General features: G+C 55.4%; 1 protein-coding gene across 2 annotated transcripts in view; it reads left to right on the top strand.

The window, feature by feature from the left end:
• DGKZ (diacylglycerol kinase zeta) overlaps positions 1-22,709 on the top strand; it is a 66,754-nt gene that overhangs the window by 4,652 nt on the left and 39,393 nt on the right. Inside the window, exon 2 of one of the 2 annotated variants that reach the window (XM_067296410.1) lies at positions 16,690-16,788. Coding sequence is in view for 1 of the 2 variants with exons in the window: in XM_067296409.1 (XP_067152510.1) it covers positions 6,829-7,022 (194 nt within the window). In the remaining variant the exon portion in view is untranslated. Of the gene's footprint in view, positions 1-6,828; positions 7,023-16,689; positions 16,789-22,709 lie in introns of those variants that run through there. The other variant, XM_067296409.1, reaches the window with a different exon arrangement.

Below are 22,709 nucleotides of genomic sequence, written 5' to 3'. Positions count from 1 at the left end.
GAGCTGCTTCTGTCATTAGGGCCTTCCAGAGGACACCAGGACACAAGCCCATCCCATGGGGATGCAGAGCTGAATCAAAGCCTCTGCAGCGGCAAAGGATTGGGGGATAGGAGGTTTTGCCCTGAAGCAGGGGTTTATTCCAGCACTGCTTTTCCTCCTGCCATCTCACATATGGACAGGATGGGCTCCACTGTAAGTCACAGCCCCTCCACTGGGACGCAGGAAAGGGAGATTTCTGTGTGGTCTTGGGCCAGAGGGTTTGCACCCCCTCTATCCCAGCCGGGCAATGCAGGGCTGGAGTGAAAGCCTGCGCTGTGAGGAAATGAGAGCCTCCAGCTGCGGGGAGAGAAGGGCTCCGCTGAAAAGGTGTCTTACACAGAGAGGCACTGAGAGCTCCCTCCAGCTCAGCCCTTCCTCTGAATCCTGCCTGCTAGCCTTTTAATCATGTTAATCAGGCTGTGCAGAGCAGTGTAATCAAATTCCCATTCATTCCCATCAAGCCAAGCCTGTGTTGCTTTGGCAGAGACATCTCTCAGCATCCCTCTGTGCAGCTGGGGGAAGGGAGGTGGGTGGCACCCGCCCTGGCACTGCTTGAAGGAAGCTCACGCAGCCAGGAAGATCTGGTGAACAGGGGTAGGGGGAGACCAGTGTGTGTCCCCATGCTTCCCTTGTGCCACACTCGCCTGCTCTGGACCTAGCTGGGATCCTCACCTATGGACAGAGCAATCCCAGCATGCGGCATGGGCCAAAGGTTCAGGTGGGCGTTTCCTGCTGCCTGACTTTTGCCCTGACTCTGTGCTGCCAGAGACAAGTTCTGCTCCCTGGGCACAGCATTTCTGAGAGCTCCCAGGTGCAGTGGCAGTCCCATCGCTGGCTGTTTGCCCCGTGGTCCAGCACAGGCTCTCACTGATGCAGGAGTGGGATGGTTTTGGAGCCAGCATCAAGCAGTGCCCAGTGATGCTGGGATGTACTTGCTCCCTGGTTCTTGGCCTCAATGCTCCTAGTTTGGATAACAGGGAGGCATAGGAAATTGGGATGCAGCAGATTCAGCCTATGGTAGATGGAGATGTGGTGAGGCAATGGGCAGCCTTTCCAGGGGATTTCTGCTTTCTAGCTGCACTGTCTGCCCTGCCTGATGGTGTAAATCAGGATTGGCCCTTATGTAGAGGATATGGGAAATATTCTGGGAGGCAACTGTGGGGAGACTGGGAGACTGTGGGTGCAGCCTGGCTATACAGGGACAGGCACACAGCAATGCCATGGGCAGAGCACAGCCCTGAGCCCCCTTCTCCCAACATGCTCCCTGGTTTAAGCCAGTTAGAGACAGTGCTACTACCAGAAGGGATTTTTCTGTCCTTTTTCCTGCTGGCGCTTTTCCACTCCTTTCTTTGCACAGTATTTATCCATCAAGTGGGCCAGGTCAGCTCACTGATGCAGTAGAGGACTGAAGCTTTGAGTTAGTTTTCCTTGGTTTCCCACACACCCAGTAGCCTAGCAGTGGCATTACAGGAGGAAGAGGTGCACAGCTGAGGGTGTGCAGGGAGAGCCTGAGTAGGACTCCCTCCAGAGACCACAGCCAGCAGATAGATTGGTTTAAAGGTAATGCAAAACTGCACCCTCAGGCTCAGAAGTCCTCTGAAAGGAGCGTTGGGATCCCTGAACTGAAATTTCCATTGACTCCAGCCCCAGCAGTCCCCTCCCTTATCTGATCCCGGTTAACAATGGGATGTTAAATGGCAGGTATTCTTTCAAGTTTGGGCCAAGCTAACAGCTTAACCCTTTCCTTTACTAGGGGACTGCACACACTAGCGCAGAGAGATGGGCCACAGGGAATATAAATACACACACACACACACACACACACCCCCGTCAGAACATCCCTCCATCCCTCCCTGGTGTTGCCTGAGGCTCTGGGTGGGGAAGCCTGTGCTGGCAGGGTCCGTCCCCTCTGGTTTTCCAATCAGGAACAACCAGAATCAGACTTTCCTCAGGATGCCCCTGTGTTCTGAGCCCAAGGGAAAGGACTGTGGAAGTACATGCTGACACAACAGAGACAGGCTATTTGAAGGTCCAGAGACCTTGCTGCCCAGCATTTGTGTTGCAGATTAACTGGGCCTGATTCACTGGACCAGATTCACTGAGAGACCAATGTACATACAGACTGGCAAATGCCACCAGACTCCTCGAGAAGCCTGGTTTGTGCTCACCCTAACTGGGCATGCAGGGAGAGGGGAATGGTGAAGGGTCTCTCTGTGAAGTGGAGGGCCCTCTGGGTCCTCAGCTGTGGTCTGGAAGGCAGAGCTCCTGCCTTATATTTCTAGGTCTGCCACTCTCGGGGATTAGATCATCCTACGCCTCAAAAATCTGCAAACTGGGGCTGGTGTTACCTCCTTCCCAGGGAGATATGGAGTCAACCCATTCATATGTGTAATGAATCCAGGAAGCAGGGAATTCTTTCCTCTGAAGCTGAAGTGTCTCCCAGTGGGCACTGATGGCCATGACCTGTAGGCCACATTTGCATTGTGCAATGTGTTACTTCTGTCCTAGTCTCACCAATAAACTGGTGCTGCTTTCCAAGTGCCGTACTGGTCCTCCTGGTAAGAGGACAGGACATTAACGCCATGGGGTAGAGTTTGAAACATGAAAGGGAAATATCTGCAAGCAGAATGCAAAAGCAACCAACCTATCATCATATGCAAAGCAGTAGAGATGACGAACCCTTTCAGTAATAACAATACCTCTCCCATCCAATTTCTGAGCGGGAGTTAGACATTCAGGACCTGCCTCTTCCACCCTGTACATGTTAATTAGTGAAGTGGGTTGTGTTCTGTTTCAGAGCTGGCCTAGCAAGATCGAGGTCTTTGTTATTTTTCTTTTAATGGTGGGATTCTAAAGCAAGAATGTGTACCTCTTTAGAAATAACATCCATGTGGACTGCAGTACAGCATATAGGAACTGGCTTTGCTTGGTTGCCTTTCTTGAGCCCCACAGAAACAGTCCATAAACCCCCATCACTGATGTAAAGGTCTCCTGTAGCCAGAGCTGACTGAGAACAAAGTGTCTGGTTATAAAGAGCTGCGTTTTCTGGGTTTGGGATATGCTATGCTTCCCAGGCTCATACTCTCCCCTGCAGACCAGGTGATGCATAAAGAATTTCAGGTACTCTCTTCACTCCTTGGATGCTGAGCCATAATTTCCTAGATGCTTGGACTTTCCACAGTGCCTATATCTGGTTTACCTAGCTGCCTTCTGAACCACTGCCAGAGTCTGGCTTAGGGCGAGCAGATGCTCTCTGAGCAAGGATGGACTGTGCATTAGGAGACCGATCGTACAGCTGGGATGCGCGCAGCCAGGGGGCCATCCTGAGTGCTTTCTGTGAGCTGTGCCTTTAAGCACCTCCAGGCTCTGCCTGCCTGCAGGATCACTGTGTGTGTGCGTGGGGATATGGGTGTGCATGGTACAGGGGGGTGTGGGAGCACAGCCTCGCTGGTCCTTTGAGACTTTGCCCCTTTTGCACGGCTGAGTCCCTTCGGCAGTAGTGCAAGTTATTGGATCTGAGGGGCAGCTTCCCAAGGCCAGGGAGAGAGATCCTTCTCGAGCCCAGGAGTCGATCCATCGCCAGAGCACCTACTGCTTGCTGCTGTCTGCAGCTGAAGCCTGGTGGGCTGCAGAGGAGTGGGTTGCCCATTGGGGGTTTTTGAAGAGCCATCCCGTGGGAGGTGCAGTTCCTCATTTCACAGCCGGGTGCACCAGGGCTTGTTCCTGCTTGCCACAGCTGGGAGAGAAGCTTCTCTGGAAAGGCGCCTGGGAGCCGGGGCCTTGCAGAGAGGTTTGCCTTGTGATGTGGGCTGTCGGGGGAAGAGGGTTAAGCAGCAGGCTGCAATGACAGCCGCGCTCACACTTCCAGGAAGTGCAGAAAGAGGAACCAGGTGGAGGGTGCAAACAAAGCTCCTGGCCTTATGCGCCAGTGCTAGCGGAGTGCTGCCAAGGACCTGCCCTTGGGATGACTCCGGAACCTGGCTGCCAGGGAAGGAAGAGGGAGAGTGAACCCCGGGCAGGCTGAGGAGCATCGGCTTGTGCTGCGGCAGATGTGGCGGCACCGGTCATGGGACGTTCCCCAGAGCCCTCCAGGGGCCGTAAATACAAGGTACCTGCTGAGCTGGGGGTCTGATACCTTCCTCTTGCTCTTGGGGGTTGCGGCTCTGCTGCTGGTGCTGACAGCCCATGCTTCAGGGGGTGGGGGAGAGGTTTCTGTAAGATTTCCTGTGTTTTCCCGGTTCCTTGCCTGCAGTCCCCTCCTCTTCTCCCGCTGCCTGGGCTGGGCTTGTGCAGCACAGCCACCCGAGCGGAGATGTTGGAGGGCCATGCGGTCACTCCTGATGCTGATCCCACGGCACACCGACAGTGGAGGACTGTGGGGGCTGTCCAGTTTCTCACAGAGCTGGAGGTAGTTGTTAGGTCTGCCCCCTCTTCCCCACCCCTCAGGCTGTTCTGAGAAAGATTTGTGCTTCAGCCTGGCAAACTGGACCTGCCTAGAAAAGGGTTGTGGGTTAACACATGCAGAGCATACCGGACTCAGAGCCTGCTGGATTCACAGCGGGGAGTCTGGCCCTTGCAGCCTTTAGAAACTCAGCCTTCAGCACGGCTTTGCACCTTTCAGGGAGAGGGGGGAAAGCAACTGCCATATCAAACTCATTTGCCATGCAAAAAAGGGCTGCCCATCCCTCCTGTCACTGGGGAACAAGGAGGGTTTCCTTGGTGAAATCAACCTCTCCGTTGCCAAACACAGGGACAAGGCATGCCTCTGCCCTGGCATGTGTCTGGCCATGGGGCAGGCCAGCACACACGCACTGTTCCCATTAGAAAACCGGGAGGAGAAGCATGGTGTGCAGCGCGATGAGAACAGAGGCCAGAGTAAAACCTAAACCTCCCACGCCACCGGAGCGCCTCGGTTTCCATCGTGATAGTGGCTGTGCCTCCGAGCTTTTTGCGTCTGCCCAACAGCTGCTTGTGCCAGGGCAGTGTGAAATGCGGGTGCGTTTGCAGGGTTGTTGGGGGAATGGACTGACAGCCAGAAACTGTGGGAAGGGGAGAGGGGAGCAGGAGGAAGCTGAAAAATAGCAAGCTGGAGGAATTCTGCATTTGTATCGCAAGAGTATTTAAGAACTGTGTTGAATCAGGTCCTGCCTAGGGGGCTCATTGGCTGAGTAGGCTGGAGCAGGTTGGCGCAGGCTAAGGGGCTTAGAGGCCAAAACCGGAGCTGTTATAAGGATGAAGACTGTGAAGGGTCCCTGCTGGAGCCCCGTTTCTCCAGGCACAGGCGCTTCATCGGCCACTTGTCCGAGGCTGCGGGCTCCCGCACCTCGCACTCGAGCATGGTTTGAGGAGAGCCGTGGTGCCAGGGGGAGGCCGTGGTGCTGGGGGGAGGCCGCGGCAGGCCTCGCTGCGCGGCCCAGGAGGCACCACTGAAGTGGGGGACAAGCCGGCGGGTGGCCCGTCCTTCGTCGTTGTGATCCCCACATGCACCGCCTGGGCGCTGTGGCTGTTTCAGTTGCTGGCAGAAAGTGGGAGCCCCCCGGAGGGATGCGAGCTCAGGTCAGCCCACGCCGAGAGGGGCGGGAGGTGCTGACGGAAAGAGCGAGATGGGGCAGGGGAGGGGGAGACGGAGGAAATTTGGAGAGTCCCTGATGTCTCTCTGGGGCTTTCCAATGTCAGTGTGCAGCCGGGGTGCTGACTCAGGAGCCCAACGAACCAGCCCCTAGGGCACCCCACAGGGGCGAGGGCACCGAGCGAGGGCCCCGCTCGGCCGGACTCCGACCGTCCTGTCCCCGCCGCGGCTGCTTGCGAGGCCTGTAGCAGCACGTGGGGGCTGGGGCTGATCTACGCCTCAACGCTGCTCAACCACAAAGCTCTCTTGCTTTAACTGAAGCCGAGGTGCGACACACTCTTGCTTTAACTGAAGCCGAGGTGCGACACAAGCATGACGAACAATAGGAGGACAAGGGAGGCTCTGCTTTTGTTTTCGAGCCTTTTCCCTAGTGTGGGGGCGGGAGCATGGCTGACACTTGACTTCCTGAGCGGGCAGGCGGGTGGGATCAGCCCTGCTCAGCCAGGCCCCAAGGCCGGCTCGGGGCTTTGCTGTGACACCGGGGCCGGCGTGATGCCCGGCTCGGCCCTTTCCTTCCCCGCTTTCCGCCACAGTAATGCCAGGTCCACCAGGCCCTGCGGCTCGCCTCGGCCAAGAAACCGAACGCACAGCGCCGGGCCGGCTCCGTCCTCCATCCTGCGCTCCCGCCACCCCTCGCTCCAGCCCGCGGCGGTGGGGTCAGGCCGGTGCCACAGCATGGCCTCGTTGGGAGCATTTTGGGGATGGGGACAGCCCGGGCAGCGCTCGCAGGGCTGGCAGCAGCGGGGGCCCCTTCGCCGGGCCGGGAGCTCCGGGGACACGGGCGGCCGGGCCCAGCCTGGGGGGGGGGGGCGCCGAGGACGGGCCCGGGGCGGGGGCGGCAGGGCCGGGCGCGGGCTGCCGCCGCCCCCCGGCCCCGGCCCCGGCCCCGGCCCCGGTCCCGGCGGCAGCGCGGCCCCGGCGGCGGCAGGTGGCGCTCGCGGCGCGACGGCGGCGCTTCAGGGGCCGCCGGTGCGCGGCGGCACTTCCTGCCCGGCTGCCGGCGCGGCGGGCGCCCCGGCCGGCCCACGCCGCCTCCCGCCCCTTGCCCTGCCCTGCCCTGCCCGCCTCGCCTCGCCTCTCGCATGGAGCCGCGGCGCGGGCCGGCGGGCCGGCGGCGGTAGCGGCAGCAGCGGCAGCGCCGAGCCCCGCCGCGTCGCGCCATGGAGGCGGCGGAGCCCCCGCGGGGCAGCTCGCCCTCCTCCTCCTCCTCCTCCTCCTCCTCCTCCGCCGCCGCCGCCGCCGCCGCCACCGCCTCCGGCGCGTCGGGCGGCGCCGAGCCCGAGCGGGGGCTGCCGCCGCCGGGCCGCCGTCACAGCAACAAGCGCTTCACCGGCCTCAAGCTCTTCGGGCGCAGGTGAGTACCGGCGCGGCGGGTGCGCGGCCTCCGCCCCCGAGCGGCGTCTGTCGGCGCCCCGCGCCGGGCGGACGCGTCCGGGCAGCGCCGGCGCACCTGGCGCCGCCGCGCCGCGCCGCGGAGGTGCCGGCGGCCCCGGGCAGGCCGAGCCGGCCGGAGGGGCCGGGGGCCGCGGCCCGGCCGTGCCCCGCCGCTGCAGGGGCGCCGGGGAGCCACCGCCGCCCCGCACCGGGGTCGCGCCGGGCCCTTCGTGCGCGTCCCCGGGGCGCGGAGCTCGGCCCTGCCCGGGCAGCGCGGCGAGGGCAGCCCGTGCCCCGGCTGGGCTCCCCGCCGCCCCGCGCAGGGAGCCCCGCGCAGGGAGCCCGGCGCCGCTCCGGCGACGGGGAGGTGGCTGGATCCGCTGCCCACCGGACAGCCGCCTCGTGCCCGCCCAGGCTGCGCGTGCACCTGCGGCAGTCGGGGCCGGCAGCGGCAGCCCGCCCTGGCTAGGCCGAGGCCGGTCACCTGCGCGAGGAGGGCAGAGAAATCGCGTCGCGCGCCGGCGAGAGCGGGGCGCGCAGCGTGGGGAGGCCAGCGTGCTCTCGCCTGCCCTGCCCGCCCGCTGTCGCTGCGCCGCCGCGGCCGGGCGTGTGATCTCCCCGCTGTTTTACAGTGCACTGCTGATCCTGCGGCGGTAGCAGCTGTGGCATAGGCAGCAAGTTTGTAAGGCGGAGGTTGGCAACCTGGGGCACAGGCGCCAAGGGAGGCCCAACCCCGCTGGCATTCGGCAAGTCCAGCTCAGGGCTGAGCATGGGGAGCTGGAGCATCTTGGAGAGGGGTGTCTGCGAGAGGTGGCAGCTCTCAGCTGCTGCTTCCCCCGTGCTTGGGACCTCCTGCCTCACCTGGAGGACAAAGTGCCACTAATCAGCTTCCCTAAAAGGCAGACTCTCCCAGTTCCAGGGAGGTTTCGGCAATCAGCTTCATCTTAAGTTGTGGCGCTGGGCCCTGGAAAGGTTGCTGACCCTGGTTGTAAAGTAGGCAACTGGCTGAACTGTGACAAACCTGCCAAGGGATGCAGAACACAGCGTGTGATGATGGAGAGGGATGAGTTTGCATTTTTGTCCTTTTGAACTGTTGACATGAATAATGGGAAGTTGGGAAGCGTTGCCCTTGATGACCCCAGCCTCCTCCCCAGAGAAGTCAGAGCCTCATGTCTGGAGGATTTGTTTCCACATAGTCAGAGCTTGTCTCCATCTCCACATCCCCACACACCCTGCCTTTGCTGCAAGATCAGCCAGGCCTGCAGCACCTGGGAAATGACTGTGCTAGTCATGGGTTGCTTGCTGGGATCCCAGCTTTCAAGGAGCTTAGGTACCCCTTAGCTGCAAGGTGCTGGGCTTGCTTGCTGTCCTCAATTTGTGTGCTGCAGCTTCATCCCCAGAGTCAGCCAGGCTCCTTAGCATTGCCTCAGCCTTGCTGTTGGGCCTGTATATTTCTGAGATTCCCAGCCCACGTAAGCGTGTGCCATCCAGAGACAGGCAGAAACACAGAATAACTTAGGTCCAGAGGGACCTCTGTAGGTTATCTAGTCCAACCCACCCTCCCCCTGCCCAAAGCAGGGCCAACGTTGCTAGGGCTGAATTTTGAATATCACCAGGGTGGAGATTGCACTGCCTCTCTGGGCACCTGTTCCAGTGCTTAAACTCCTGGTAAAAAAATTTTCCTGATATCTAATCAGAGTTTTCCATGTTGCAACCTGTATCTGTTGCCTCTCAGCCTGTCACTGTGCACCTCTCGTCTGAGTTTGGCTCAGTCTTCTCTACACCCTCCCACTGTGGTACTGAAGACAGCAATGATATCCCCCCCCTTAACTTTCTCTTTTCTAGGCTGGACAAGCCCAGTTCTTTTAGCCTCTCCTTGTATGTTAGGGCTCCTGGCCGCAACCATCCTGGTGGTCCTCCACTGAACTTTCTCCAGTTTGCAAACATCTTTCTTGTGCTAGAGGGCCCAAAGCAGGGCACAGTGCTCCCAGTGTGGTGTCACAGGTACTGAAGGGAATGGGGGAGTAGGCTCTTCCCCCAGCCTGCTGGCTGTGCTCTTGCTGACAGAGCCCAGAATGGCTTAGCCCAGAAGGCTTGGTTCAAAGTTTCCTCTGCTTGTTTCCTGTCCCCTTCCCTTCAGGAGCAGAAGCTGGGAATGAAGAGTTTCCAGGGCACTCCATCACAGGACTAAGTGGGAGAGTGAGAGCTGCTTTCTTGTTCTCTGGTTTCAGTTTTGGCAGCAGTAGCTGCATGAAGCATCTTGCAGTCTCTGTCCTTTTCCCAATACTGGATGGTGTCTCCATTCAATTGCCAAGGGTGCATGGGTCCTTGAGTACTTAGGCTGCCATTATTGCAAAGTAGATCAGAGCCTACACAGAAAGGGAATGAATAAAGTGTGTCTGAATGGACTTGTGCTGTGTAGACACATGTGGAAGAAGCAGTGGGATGAGTGGGAGCAGGAAATGCCAGCCCAGCCCAGCATGCTGTCCAGTGTGGCTGGAATTCCCCATGTAGTTGTTTGGTGCCTGTATTCTTCTCATTCTGCTTCCACTGGTCGGGACTCAGTTCCCTCTGGCTCAGGATGACAAACACAACACTCAGTTGTAAAAAGATGTAGGGGAGTAAGAAGAAATTCCCATGGGCCTTGAAGAAAGAGGGAGCTACTACATGTGTCTGTGGGTGGGTAGAGTTGGTGGAAGACTGTGGAGGGTAATTGGCTGTAAGCTGCTGAGTGTTGTTGAATTTGTGCCCACCTGAACGCTGGAGTGGAAGGTAGCATGAAGTTCTACTTCATCGGAGGGAATTGTGGGGTAAGGTGTGTGTTTGTTCTTTGTTTTGGAGAGAAGTACAGTCAGTCCCTATCCCTGAAACACGGTGATTGGTGGAAAAATTTGTACCCCCTTAGATTCTGGAGCTTAGCCAGAATGTATTTGGCCAGGAAGTCTAGAGGAAAGTTTGCACTTGGCAATGAGCAGGAGCTTGCTGTATCTGGAAAAACATCCCCTCAAGCACCAGTGTTCCTGAGTCTCTGAATAGCCCTGACTTAAGGAGAGAGATTTCCTGAGGTGGGCGTGTAATGCTCATATCTACCTGCACGTTCCTTCAAGGCTGCTGGTCCTCATGTTGCTCAGGCCTTTTGCATGAACAACAGAAGGCACAGCCACAGCCTTTGTGAGTGCAGTCCGATGAGTGACAGGTCCAAGAAATGGTGTCTCTGAGAGAGACCGCACCGATACTAAATGCTTCTTGCCTTGTTTGGCCCCCACAGTGCCCTGAGAGCCCGTCTGTCCTTAGAGTTGGCACCCGGTGCAATGCAGATGAATCCTGAGGGGTTTGTAAGCAAAAGAGGAGGGCTGAGACCCCGAGCTCTCTCTGAAAGCCAGAGCTGCAGTAAGTTAAGTCTCATGTGTTTTGCAAGCAGACTTATTTCTGTACCTTGTAATTGCCCTAAAGGAGGGTGGAGTAATTGGCTCCAGCACTGACAGAGACAAGTGCACAATACGTGCATCCGGGCCACAGATGGGTAATTCTTTTAATTGGGCTGATAAAGAGATTGAAGCTGATCAGATAATAGGTGGTTAGGATTAAATTTCGTTCCTAGGTGCCCTGCTTCTCATGCTATAAGTGAACAGCAGAGTTTACCCCTTCCAGAGAGAGCCTGGGAAGGGAGTACCATATAAGTGTTGGGGATGAAATCCCTTTCCTGCTCTCTCCCTTGCTGGAGAAGTAAACTGCTGAAATGGGTCTCTCCCTATGGGCTTCAGGGCCTTTAACACATTCCCCTTTAGAGGAGGTATGTAGGATGGTCAGGTCTAGTGCAGGCAGCATAGACAGTGAGGGCAATGATGATCAGTACAGCCTGGAAGCAGTAACCCTGCAGAGAGCATGGGACCAAGTTTTCAGCTGCAGTCCTTTGCCAGGCTCAGCACTGTAACTTGCATGCAAGCTTGGGGATGCATATATTACCCTGGGGAAGGTCTGTGGGTGGCACAGCATGTGGGTAAACGGCACTCTATAGAAACTGAACTGAGCACCCACCTACGTCTTTCTGGGATGTTGATCGTCACTGTCTTTCTGCTTGGTGCTCACGCTCATGTGAAAGCTGGGGGAGAAGTGCCTCTGTGACTGTCACCCAGCATGTGCTGGTCCCTCGCCTTCCCCATGCTTGCTGTGACGGTGGTACCACAAGGGTCTCCTTTAACTAGTGGGCCCTTCGCCTGTGAGCTGAGCCTGAAGGCTCAGAGCCAGCCCCAGCAGCTGGCCCAGGCCTGAGGGCTGCCAATCCAGGGTGCAGGCCTGTAGATCTGCTTCTCGCTGGCACAACTGTGGTAAAGGAGCTGTGTCGTGAGGTAAATCCCAGGTGCTCTGAGGGGAAACTGGACAGCTGTGGCAGTGGCAGGAACCCTGAAATTTAAAATCTGCGTGCTACCGGGGTCAGAGAAGAGCTTACCTCAGGACAGGATTTTCACAAAGCACCTTGCTGCCAACTAGCTCTTGAGCAATAGAGGATACCTCCTCCGCCACACATGCAGACTTTGATCTAATTGGGAAGCCTCTAGCTCTGAAAACTTCCAGCCTCTGTTCTCCTTTCATTTCGCAGGTGAGCAGCAATGGGAGGAAGGCAGGGGGACCCCAGCCAGGCAGCCCCGGGGCTCCTTTAGCTGTGCCGAGCCAGGCCAGTGGAAGTGGGCCTGGGCCAGCTACACCCGTAGGAGTCCCCAGCTGCTCTGCCTGCAGCAACACCTGTGCTTGTTTGCAGGGTAGGTCTGATGTGCTGGGAGACCTGTTCCCTCTGCTGTGTTCGCTCTGTCCTCTCTGCTCCAGGCCTGACCTCCTGCGGGGTGCATCAGGGAGTTTTGATCTTGCCTGGAAGAAAGTGCTAAGTGAGCAGCCGTGTGCTGGCAGCAAGCACAGCCTCCCGGCAGAGTGAGGCTGGGCCAGAGTGGCTGCCAGCTCCTTGTGGGGCTGTTGTGACAGAATAGGTGGTGTATGCTGGGAAGGATCAGAGCGCTTGTGATGGTGGGCTGGGAGCCTGACTGCCAGTGCTGCTCACCTGAGGTGAGGATCCTCTCTGACTTGCTCTCTTTCTTCCACCTTGCTCCCCTCTCTACCCTCTCTGACTCTAGGGCACCCTCCAGCTGGTTTGGCTACAGAGATCAGAGCTGGTGTTGCTGTGGTTCGATGCACCAGAGCTGGAGAAGGTGACAAGACCTGTAATCTGATTAGGAGTTACAATATCCCTTCCAGAAAACCATGTCATCTCATCAAGGGGATGAAAGATGGGGTGGAAGGAGGGCAATGGACCTCTTTCTTCCTGGGGAAAAGATACTGGGAAGAGAGAAGGGCAATGAAGGGGTAGGGAGAGGCCCTGGTATCAGTGGAGTGCTTGCAGATCTTAGCAAGAAGAAGGCGTCCAGAGCAGAGAAGCAGAGTGACAAGTGATGTGAGGGGAGAGAATTTGGGAGTGGTTTGATTGCATGGACCTTTTTGGAGACAAAGAGCAGCAGATGGTCGTAGGGCAAGGCCAGCCCTCTGGGATGGGTAGAGATGCTGTTGTGGAAGGCGACCTGAGCTCTGGCAGGTGGTTGGGGATGCAGTGTAGGATTTCTCTCTCTCATGGTGGTGTCATGCCTGGAGAGCAGACAGTCCCTCTGGAGACTTGGCAAAGCCTCTAAATAGATAAACTTCCATCTCCATTCTCCCTGGAGCTCTGGTTTCTTTGGCTGCCATTCCCAGATGACTCCTTGAGCTGAAACTCGTGAATTAGCTCACAACCACACATTTGCTCACTTGTTTCCATAAATAGCTGCAGATTTTGAGATGCTGAGTCCAGAACCAATGCTAGGACTTCAGACTGATGCTTAGACTCCTTGATCCTTGGGACAGTAAACCTTCCTTTCCAGAAGAGACTGGGGACTGGCAGGAGTTACACTACTTCTGTGGGAGATTTCTGGATGTAGGGACTCTGCAGGACCTACTCAGGGTCATGCACACGGCGTGGAAATACAGGAAACCTGTCTTGCTGGTTTTTGAGTTGGCACCAGTCTCTGAGGGAATAAGTGCCACTTTGTGATTCTGAGTCCAGGGAACTTTCCCCAGGCCCTGCTCTGCAGTATTACAAAAGTACCATGCCCTTTCCCCATGTTTCTGTTGAAACTTGCAGGCACAGCGGCAGCTGCAGTCTCTTCCTGGGAATTCAGAACAAGGGAGGCTTTTCTCTCTCCTTGCCGTTAGGACTTTAGGTAGATGGTGGAACTTAGCCAAGGCACATGATGATGCTGCACTGGCCTGGCAAGCTGCATAAGCGTTACTGGTGCATAAGGGAGATGGAGTCCTCTGGTCCATGTCAGATGCACGTGATATTTACCATCCACAATTTAGGGGTTAATGCTTGGGGGTGGTAACTTAGCGGTTAACAGTGAACTCTGTCCCCAGGGGGATGGGAAAAGTCTTCTCCTTCACAGTGGGGCAAGTATTTTCTGCTAATTCAAAGAACCTCTTCCTTGTCCCAGACAGTAGAGGTTAATGGGCCTCTGCCTAAGCCCTGCCTGCTGGGCAGGTTGTGCTGTCTGGGTTAGACTGGCGATTCCAGTTTCTACCTGTGGCCATTGCTCCAGTGCCTAGGAATAGACTGCCCGAGCTTTGCCCATCTCATGGCTTTCAGTCAATTCCAGCAATTCAGAGACTGGGTTGATGAGCTAAACGTCTCTCATCTCTGAGGAGTCCTTCCCATGTGGCAGGGACCAATGAGACCCCGGGACAGGGATCTGTGTATGCTGCCCAAGCACCTCTTACCTATGTGGTGGTACATGATGGTAGGCAGGCAGCAGGGGTTTGGGAAGGCCTGCTCTGAGGGGGCATGCAAGCTTTGGCCAAGCGTAGGCCTACCCCTTGGCTGAAGTCTGTCGCCTGCCTTCCTCGTCCTCATGGCAGGCTCTAGTCACAGTCTCATGGGGTTGGCTCCCAGTCAGAGCCTCTTGGAAGCCTAAAAATCCCACCCAGACCTGCAGAGAGGAGCTTAGGGCTCATCCCTTCCCTGGCTCCTGACAATAACGTTCACCCCATCTCCCTTCCCATGTGTGCTAGTCATGACTCACCTCTACATGGGGCGGAGCAGGCTCGGGCTCCAAAATACTCTGTGGCTTTGCTGAAAGCCACGTGACCCAGCTGGTTTTCTGTCCCAGGAAGTGGGAGAAGCTAACAAAAAGGCTCGTTGCAGAGGGATTTCCCCTCATTTTGGCACAGCTTGGCTCCCACAGGAAACGTGGGTGCCGGAGTAGCTTGTCTCTTGCTGGTTGGTATCCCAGGTGCAGGTCTGGAGCTGAGTCCTTGCTCTGGCTCCTGCGCCAGGCAAAGGGAGGGAGCCTCCTTTCCTGCTCCCGTGGGAGAGGCCTGAGGTTGTGAATCCTCCTTGAGCCGAGGTGAAGCTCCTGGAGATCCCACCTGCTTTTCTGGGGCAGGGCTCGCCTGAGTGGGAAGGATGAAGAATCACAGCTTTGAGGTAGATAAAGTGGTTCGGAGGCTGTACGTGAGCTGCCAGGCCCCCGAGCGCAGCCCACAGCCTCCCCCAACTTCGTGGAGAGGGAGCGGGGGCTGGCACATCCGGCCACGTGCCAACCCCTCCGTGTGAAAGTTCCCTTTCAAGCAGATTATCTGTATCTCGTCTTGCCTTGCCATCCCTGGCCTGGCCCGCGAGCTGCTAGGATTCAGTGCTAAGCCTCTTACCACAACAGGCAGGTCACCACGCAGGGGAATGTCGTGTGGGGCAGTCCGGACGACAGGCGCCCTGCAGCTGTTGCCTTTCAAATACAGAGGGGGTGTTTTCTGCAGGGATTTCACACCCATTAGAGGCTGGCAGATGGCAGGATTAAGAGGCAGCCCCACTGGCAGGGGCCCCTCTGTGCCTGCCTGTGTGCAGGGAAGCAGACCTGTCTCATTGGGGCTCCCGGGGCACGTGATCGACAGCACCCCCTTGGGCAGCACAGCTCTGACCGGGGGTGGCAGCTCGTGTAACGGTTGGCTTGAGGCCACTCCTTGGAGGAGACAGAAGGGCTAGGCTCCATTTTGGGAATGATAAATCTGTTTAGTGACCGTTATAGTGGTCTGAGGGAGGTCTGAGGGGCTGGCGACCCAGAAGTGCATCCTGTTTAAGACACATAGTGCTCTGTCCTCTTAAAGCTGTAAGGAGGCTGTGTTTTAAACTTGGCTTTGGAGGGTGTGTTGTGTAGGTTGAAACTGGGGCCATCAGGCCAGGCAGAAACTTTCTGTAGTCACTTTTGCTGTGGTTTCTTGTGCTCACTTCACCATGCTCTGCAGCATCCTGAAAAAGCAGGAGGGGCAGGGAGCTGACAGAGGGGAGGACATGTCTTAGCGGAGGCTGCCATCAAAGATCCCGTTGTCTTGGTTTTTGAGCAATGGCATCACCTGCTTTCAAATTTCATTGTGATTTGAATGCTGGGGGAAGCAGATGAGGCTGCAGAGGGAGCTGGAGGGATGCGAAGAAAGCTCTCCCCCGTCTCTGTTGGATGATGAACTCACTTTGCTCCCCAGCCCCTGACTTGGGGAGTTTGGGGCTCCCTGGGCTGTTCCCAGCACCGTTTTGCATGGGCAGGTGTTCTGCCTCCTTTCCCTGCAGGCAGGGCTTAGTGCCTGGTGCAGGGGCTGGGGTTTTCAGAAGGGCAGACTGTCCTGCCCTGTTCAAACAATGCTCCTTCGTGCGAGGTTTGTTGAGTGCCTTCCTAATTTATTTGAAATTCAAATCCATACCTGGGCCCAGCAGGCAAGGCAAAAGCTGCCAGGAGCCAGGCTGGCGCAGTGGGCAGAAGAAGGGAAGGAGGGAGGAAAGCATGGCTCCCTCCTCCTGCAAACCTGGCGCTAGTCCCTGAGTCGTGCTGGCAAGTATCTGGGTCATACACACCTGCGGCCCCTCAAGGTGCATGACCTGGGCACCCTCAGGCTCACCCTGCTGGCACCTAGAGCTGCCACCTTGTGCCATGAGTCATGGCTACTGCTGCTCTCTGCCCAGGCAGCCCTGAGTGATGGGGGAGCATGGGAGAGATGCAGTCTCACTTCATCTGCCCTCAGCAGTGGGTTTTGGGGGGTGCTGAGACCCCTGAGGAGGAGAAGCTTGACTTGCTGTTAAGCCAGCCAGGTGAGGAATAAAGTGAATGTGACCTGCTAGAGAAGCATCCTGGGTCTAACTCTCTGGGTACAAATTGAGGTTCTTTGGCAAAGAGCAGTGGGTGGTTCTTGCTCTGTTTTGGCCTTGGTGGCTGGATCAGGCATGAGGTGACTCTGATCCTAGCCCGGAAGCCAGAACATGGTGCTTGGCATTTGCTGACTGCCTCTGAAGTAGGGAAGGAGACCTTCCCTTTCCAACCAGGTTACTGTACCACCAGAGATACTGATCCATGCTCTGCAGGTATGTTGCCTTCATCAGTCTCCACAGTGACAGCAGGGGTGGTGATATGGTAGCTGCAAGGACCCTCATGGGAATCTGTGAACGCTGAGACTGTGGGGAGAGCGTGCAGGGTGGAGGGGCAGAGCCAGAGCAGCAAAGCCATGGAGGGGGGAGAACAGTGTTGTGTGCCGGGTGGCCAGATCTGTTTGTGGGGAGGGCTCGCTGACCACTCTCTTTGTGTCCCTAGACTCCACCTGCCCCACAAAGGTGTCTTTCCTTGTCTCCAGGGCAGCCAGCCCGGCCGATGGGGATCCAGGAGGATAAAGCACCGGCCGGCGGTGTATAAGTATGTGGTATTTTTATTGGCTTACACAGGCTGTGCAGTTCCAGCAGCTGCTGCATCGTTGCTGCTCAAGAGCTCTCTTCCCTCCCACCTATGTCTCACCCCACGTCACCCTCTTGTGTCTGCACTAACCAAGGCCACCAAAAGCCAGACTGCCTGCCTGCTGCGTGTGTCACTAACCTTGTTCTAGAGGGCAGCTTGCTGCTGGACTTTCATCTGCTAACGTGGCAGCCCCAGCTTTGCTGGTGTTTGGGACAGAGACCTGTCCAGGCCTTCCTCCTCCAGTTCCTAGCTGTTGTGGCCATGAGGGCTGTAACACCTAGATCCTATGCTAGCTGAGCACTGTGAGAAGACCTGAGATGAGAAAATTGAGGGGGCAGATTAGCTGAATGGCCAAAGCATCCTGAAATTCATGAGGGCTGGGCCTGCCAGACGTGGTGGAAACCCAGGGCCTGGAACGTAGCCACAACTGCTGGTATGTAGTTACTGTGTGGAAAATGATACCTAGGCTAACAGTGGTGTTGGGGGCCTGTGTGTGATTCCCAAAAAGATGTGGAGATGGGGGAAGTCCCAGATCCTGTTTCCAGGCTCCCTGTACCATAGTCTTCATGGTACAGCACAGTGGCCTGGTGAGAATTTGGCTGCACTTGTGTGAGTGCTGTGCGGAAACAACAGGAAGACCTGTTCTGAAGTCTGTCATTTCCTGGTTTCTGCTAAATGGCTTCTCTGGGTATTACCCCATCCGCACAGTGTCCTGGGCCTTTCCGAGTTTCCTGCTCCTTGCCATGAGCGGTGTTTCTGATCACAGCAGTCTTCAGCTTGTCCACCTTGTAGGCACAAAAGGCTTCATCATGCAAAGGGAGAAGAGCTCTTCTTGGTGCTGCTAGGGAGTCTTCTGGGTGGAGATGTTATGGGTAAGACTCAGTGTGTTTGGGTAGCTCTCTGCAAACTGGAGGTGGGTGGGGTTTGAGAGTCCCAAGGTGCTGTGGGTTGAACACCAGAGGGCATGATCACTCTTCTGTACTGCTCGCTCAAGGGATGCTGGGGAGAGAAGAGCTCTTCAGCCCAGTTCTGGTCCTTTTCCTGGGGTTTGGTTCAGCTGGATGTTGTGGGATGTTTCCCATACAGGGACCCTGGCCCTATCTCTCTTGCTACTGGGCCTTTGCTGTTTTTTTTTTTTTCCTCTGTCCTGCAGGGAAAGCCTTTGCAAAGTGTCCACATGGGGCTTGTTCAGCATCACCATGGGTGAAGTGAGCAAGCTTGCTGGCCTTACCTTATTAGCCCCTGCCCTCCATGTTGCCTGATGCTCAGAGGCAAATCTCCAGCCAAAGAAAGCTCTTGGCCAGCTTGCTGCTACAGTGGGTCTTATATCTTGTTGACCCCCTCAGTGTTGTGCTACAGTATCCACCCGGCCTCTGTGCAGTTATTGTGCCTGGAGTCTGGATTGCTTTCCTCCCCTCTGCTGAACTCCAGAGCACCCAATGGCACCTGGTGGTACTGGGATTAAGCAAGCAAAGGTGGCAGACTGAATGAAAAGCAGTAAGGGTATATTTGGTCAAGTAACCAGTAGTTGTGTCTTCATAGCTGAGGCTGTTTGTGTCCCTAATGACTTTTAGCTTCTAGGTGAAAGCTGCCAGCAGGAAATTTTCAGAGCACCCGTTGCACAGTCTCTGTGCATTGCCTCCCTTTTCGAAGGAATAAAATCAGTGTTATAGCATGGTAGGAATAAAGAAACTCAGTGAGCAGAGCTAGGCAGCACAGTGCTACGAGTCTGCACTGAAGTGTTAGCCCACATCAGAAAAGGGAGAAAGTGTTCTGCTCTCCAAACCAGCAATGCCTTTTCACCTGGGATCTCCTCTCCAAAACACAGTGCAAGAAAAGAGCCCATCAATGAGACTGCAGAAATTTCCAGGCAAAGAAGTATTAGGAGGAGAGAAGAAAAGGAAGCACATGAGAGCAGATATGCTGAAGGCACACAGAACAAAAAGGGTGGAGGAAAAAATCAACTTCTTCTGCCCTTCCATTTATAACAGAGGAACAAGTTGACATTTAGCAAAATTGAGAAGTGATGGATTTAACATTGCTAAAAGGAGTGACTTTAATTTTAATGTGAGGGGGGCAGGAAAAAACTTGGAAACTCACTGCCACAAGTTGAAAAAGTGAAACCAAAGATTGAACTTGATATCAGTAATAGGGTCATGGTTAAACCAGCAAATGTCTTTCAGGTTGTAAGCCAGAGCATGCTTTGCTTAGTCATGGGGTTTTGATGAAGGCTTGGGATGCAGAAACAGGAGGTGCCTTTCCTGTCACAGCCTCAGGCTTCGTGTGGGGGGTAGATCAGTCAGGACCTGGTTTCTCAAAGATGCTGAGCAGTGCCCCTGGTTTCCAGCCTCTCTCCTTTGTTGCAGACACCTGTAGCGACTGCCACTTGCTGTGCGGTTTCAGGTGTGTTTCCCCAAATGAAATGGGGGCCTCCTTGCTTGGAAAGCCTGACTCAGGGCTGCGTGGGGGAAAACGGTCGCCTAGAGCATCTCAGCTCAGAGCTGTGGTTTCAGCTTGAACACATCAGACTGAAACTTGTGATGGCAACATAGGGAGCTGAAGGTCTCCCTTGCCTCCCATTCATGTGCATGCACACATGTGGGGTCAGGGCTTAGTAAGTCATGGGAGGAAGGGGGAGGACAGCAGCAGCAGCAAGGTTTGCCTGGCTGACTTGAGGAGAGAGCTCTTGTGCCTTCTTTTTGAGCTGCCTCTGGTGGAAGGGACTTGGAAAAGCAGTGAACTGGTCTCTTGCTGGTCCTGGCTACTTTGGTTTTTCCCTGACCCTGTGACTTAGAGCAGAAGGGATTTCAGGGCCCTCTGGGAGGCCTTCTTGAATCTGCACTGGGCATCCCTCTGGGCTGTTTCTGTTTGCAGGTCCAGGTCATGCCAGTCCAAGACAGAATTCAGAACATGGTGCAGGTGAGAAGCAATAGCTGTGTCAGCAGGCAGGTCTGTGCTGTTTGTAGACCACTAGAGATGGGGAGATCAGGATGGGCATGGAGCTGTAGCTGTCAGAAGGAAACACATTTGACTGGGCAAGGGAAAGAATGGCAAAGATCTTTTACCATGTTCCTGTTTGCTGTAATCGGACATGATTTTAGTTTCCTCTTCAATAAATACATCAGGAAAATATTCTGCCAGTCCCAGTAAGTGGATCTTAGCAATGGTGAACTCGACTCCCTGGGGAGCCCTTCTAGAGCTTTTGCTCCTCAGTCATCCTTCTCCTGTGGTCACAGCCTGCACCACAGCTGCCCAGGGCCTGCAAGGACACAGAAACCAGCTCGACTGCTAGCAACAGCTAGCCCTTTCCCTTCCAGCTTCTTTGGAATAACAGGCAGAGTAAGGTAATTGCTACCTCTAGCTTCTAAAAGCTCCAAACAGGTGCTCCAGACTGGAAGTAGCCCAGAACTTTGCATCAGGGATTGCTGCAGGGTCTCAAACTGGCAGGGGAAGGAGCAGGGTGATTAACTGTGGGGTAAGCCCTGGACTCTTCCTGCAGCAGCCCTGAACAAATGCCTTTTGGCACTAGGGAGGGAAGTACAAATGAAGCATACTTTATGTAAGGAATGGGATCGAGAGCTCCATCCTTCAGCAGTTGCCAGATTTGACGAACGGCCTCAGCAAGCAAATATTTCCTGCTGCCTTCCCTGGAGTGTCTCCAGCTCCCCTTCCCGGCCAGTGGTATGAGAACAGGGCTGAAAACAACCACAGCGACGAGGTAAGCAGCAGCTTTGGTGGTGAAGGGATCTGCTAACACATTCTCTCACACCCACAGCTCCTGACACTTTGCAAAGGCCACTCACTCCTTCTGCCGTGACAAAGATCGCAGCGTGTAACGGCAGCTCAGCCTTCAGGCCTAGCTCCCCTCTGGTTAATGGTTTCCTGTGAACTGCTTTCAAGATACCCATCAGCAGTGCTGAAGCGGGAAGGCAGCTGGCCGTGTTTGATTTTGCTGCTCTGGCAGCAATCTCCATTGACGTTTTGTTATTATCATTTTACTGTATTCTTTCTCCAGCCCCCAAAGAGCTCTGGGCACGGTCCAAATGCGCGCGCGCACACACACACACACACACACACACACACACAGAGCTCCCAGTCTAATTTTAGCCATGACATGTATGCAAGGGGAACAAGCAGTCAGGAGGAGATAGGGTGTGAAAGGACGAGGTCCCAGCTGTGGAATCGTGTGGTGACTCACTGCAGCCGAGTGCGCTTCTATCAGATCTAATTGCCAGCACTCATTTCTTAAATAACAATAACCAGTGAGTCATTCCTTATGGGCATTGTGGAGTGAGCCAGTCTTCAGTGCACCTCCCCTCCACAAAGGCCCCATGCTGTGTTTACCTGCTCAGTGTCAGCAAAGCTGCATGTGGCCTGGTTTTTGTGGCTCAGAAAAAGAGCTGGATTGCATTTCACCTGGAGCACTGGGAGCAGCAGGGTTTGTTACATCTGCCAGCTCTTAGGTATTCAAAGCAAGGGAAGGCCATCAAAGTCCCTAGGGTGGCTGAGGAACCTGAATTTGAGTGATGAAGTGTGATGGGGAAAACCCCAACTTGGCTGTGGGATCTCATGAGAGGTTTGCAACACCAAAGGGAGATAAAATACACCTCTTCTTAAATCTGTCAGTGGAGCCTGCTTGGATCAGATGCTCTGGAGCCTAATTTATTTTGAGTTGTTTCTGAAGCAGAATTGTTCTTTCGAGAGAGATGTGAATGATGTCAGTGGCAGGGGATATGAGAGTCCAGAAGAAATTCCTGGGGAAGAAGGCACACAGCAAAACTCTGTGTTCATGCACATCCATTGCATGTGCATGTGTGTGCAGATGGGTGTGAATAACTACTGTTAGCAGTGGCTGTAAGAGCCTCTAGCTGGTACTTTCTCTCAGTACTGTGTCCATCATCATAGCCTTCCTGGATGCTGTGAATAGATAGGCTCAGCTTTTGGGCAAAGTGCACTACCTGCCATGTGGTCCCAAGAAACTGGTCTTGGTGACTCCTTGCAGGAGGATGTTGCTTCAGGACAGGTCCTGGGCAGCTGGCTCTGCTCTTACCCTCCCTATTGAAGGAGCTGTGGATGCTTTCCTAGCACTTCAGCAGTAGTGTGTCAGATGAGAAAGGATGTTTGAGCTGATGCTGTCTGTGCTGGGCCTGTTCTGTGTATAAATATAGTCTCCATGGCAGTTAGTTCAGCTCTGATCAGGCACACAGAATCCCTTATTTGTAATGCTGCTCCAGAGAGGCAGGAGAGAAACACCTCTGTGGTAGATTCCTCCCGTGATCTTTTTTGCTGCTTCAGGGGAAACTGTTGCATCCCGTAGTTGCAAAAGTGGGTTGGCTGTGAAAGGTGTGAGGATACAGCACCTTGCCGTGTAGCCGTAGAGTGTCTGCATCCAAGAGGAGCTCCCTCCACCTCTGCCTGGCATGGCTTGCTGTGCAGGGGGCGATCAGGGCTTGCCCCTGCCCAGGGATACGAACCCAAATGTCAAAACAAGCTCACTTCCTAGAGGCAAGGCATCTCCTTAGAGGGGTTTTCTGTGGCAGCTCCTTGCTCTGGAAGGGAGTTTTGCTGGTGTAGGCACAGTGCTTCTCTGTGCCCTTGGAGGAAGTCTGATTCAGTGGAAGGGTTGGTGCAGCATGGCTGGGGCTTGGGCATTGGTGCTGTTTTGAGAGCAGAGTGCATGGGTTTGGAGTGAGGGAGGCTTCCCGGGGAGGAGAATGGTTGCTGAGGCTGTTTGCAAGCACTGCAGGGGGCAGGCTGCACAGAGAGGCCCGAGGAAAAGTGGCAGAGTGGCTGTAGCGCTGGATGAGGAAATGGTGCTAATTGGGTGGGAGCTGCACATTGTACGTGTGCACGCAGGCTCACGCAGACACAGCGTTCCCGTG

Source organism: Apteryx mantelli, chromosome 4 (genome assembly GCF_036417845.1).
Source record: "Apteryx mantelli isolate bAptMan1 chromosome 4, bAptMan1.hap1, whole genome shotgun sequence".
Lineage (NCBI taxonomy): Eukaryota > Metazoa > Chordata > Aves > Apterygiformes > Apterygidae > Apteryx > Apteryx mantelli.
This window is presented reverse-complemented; position numbering and strand designations above follow the sequence as displayed.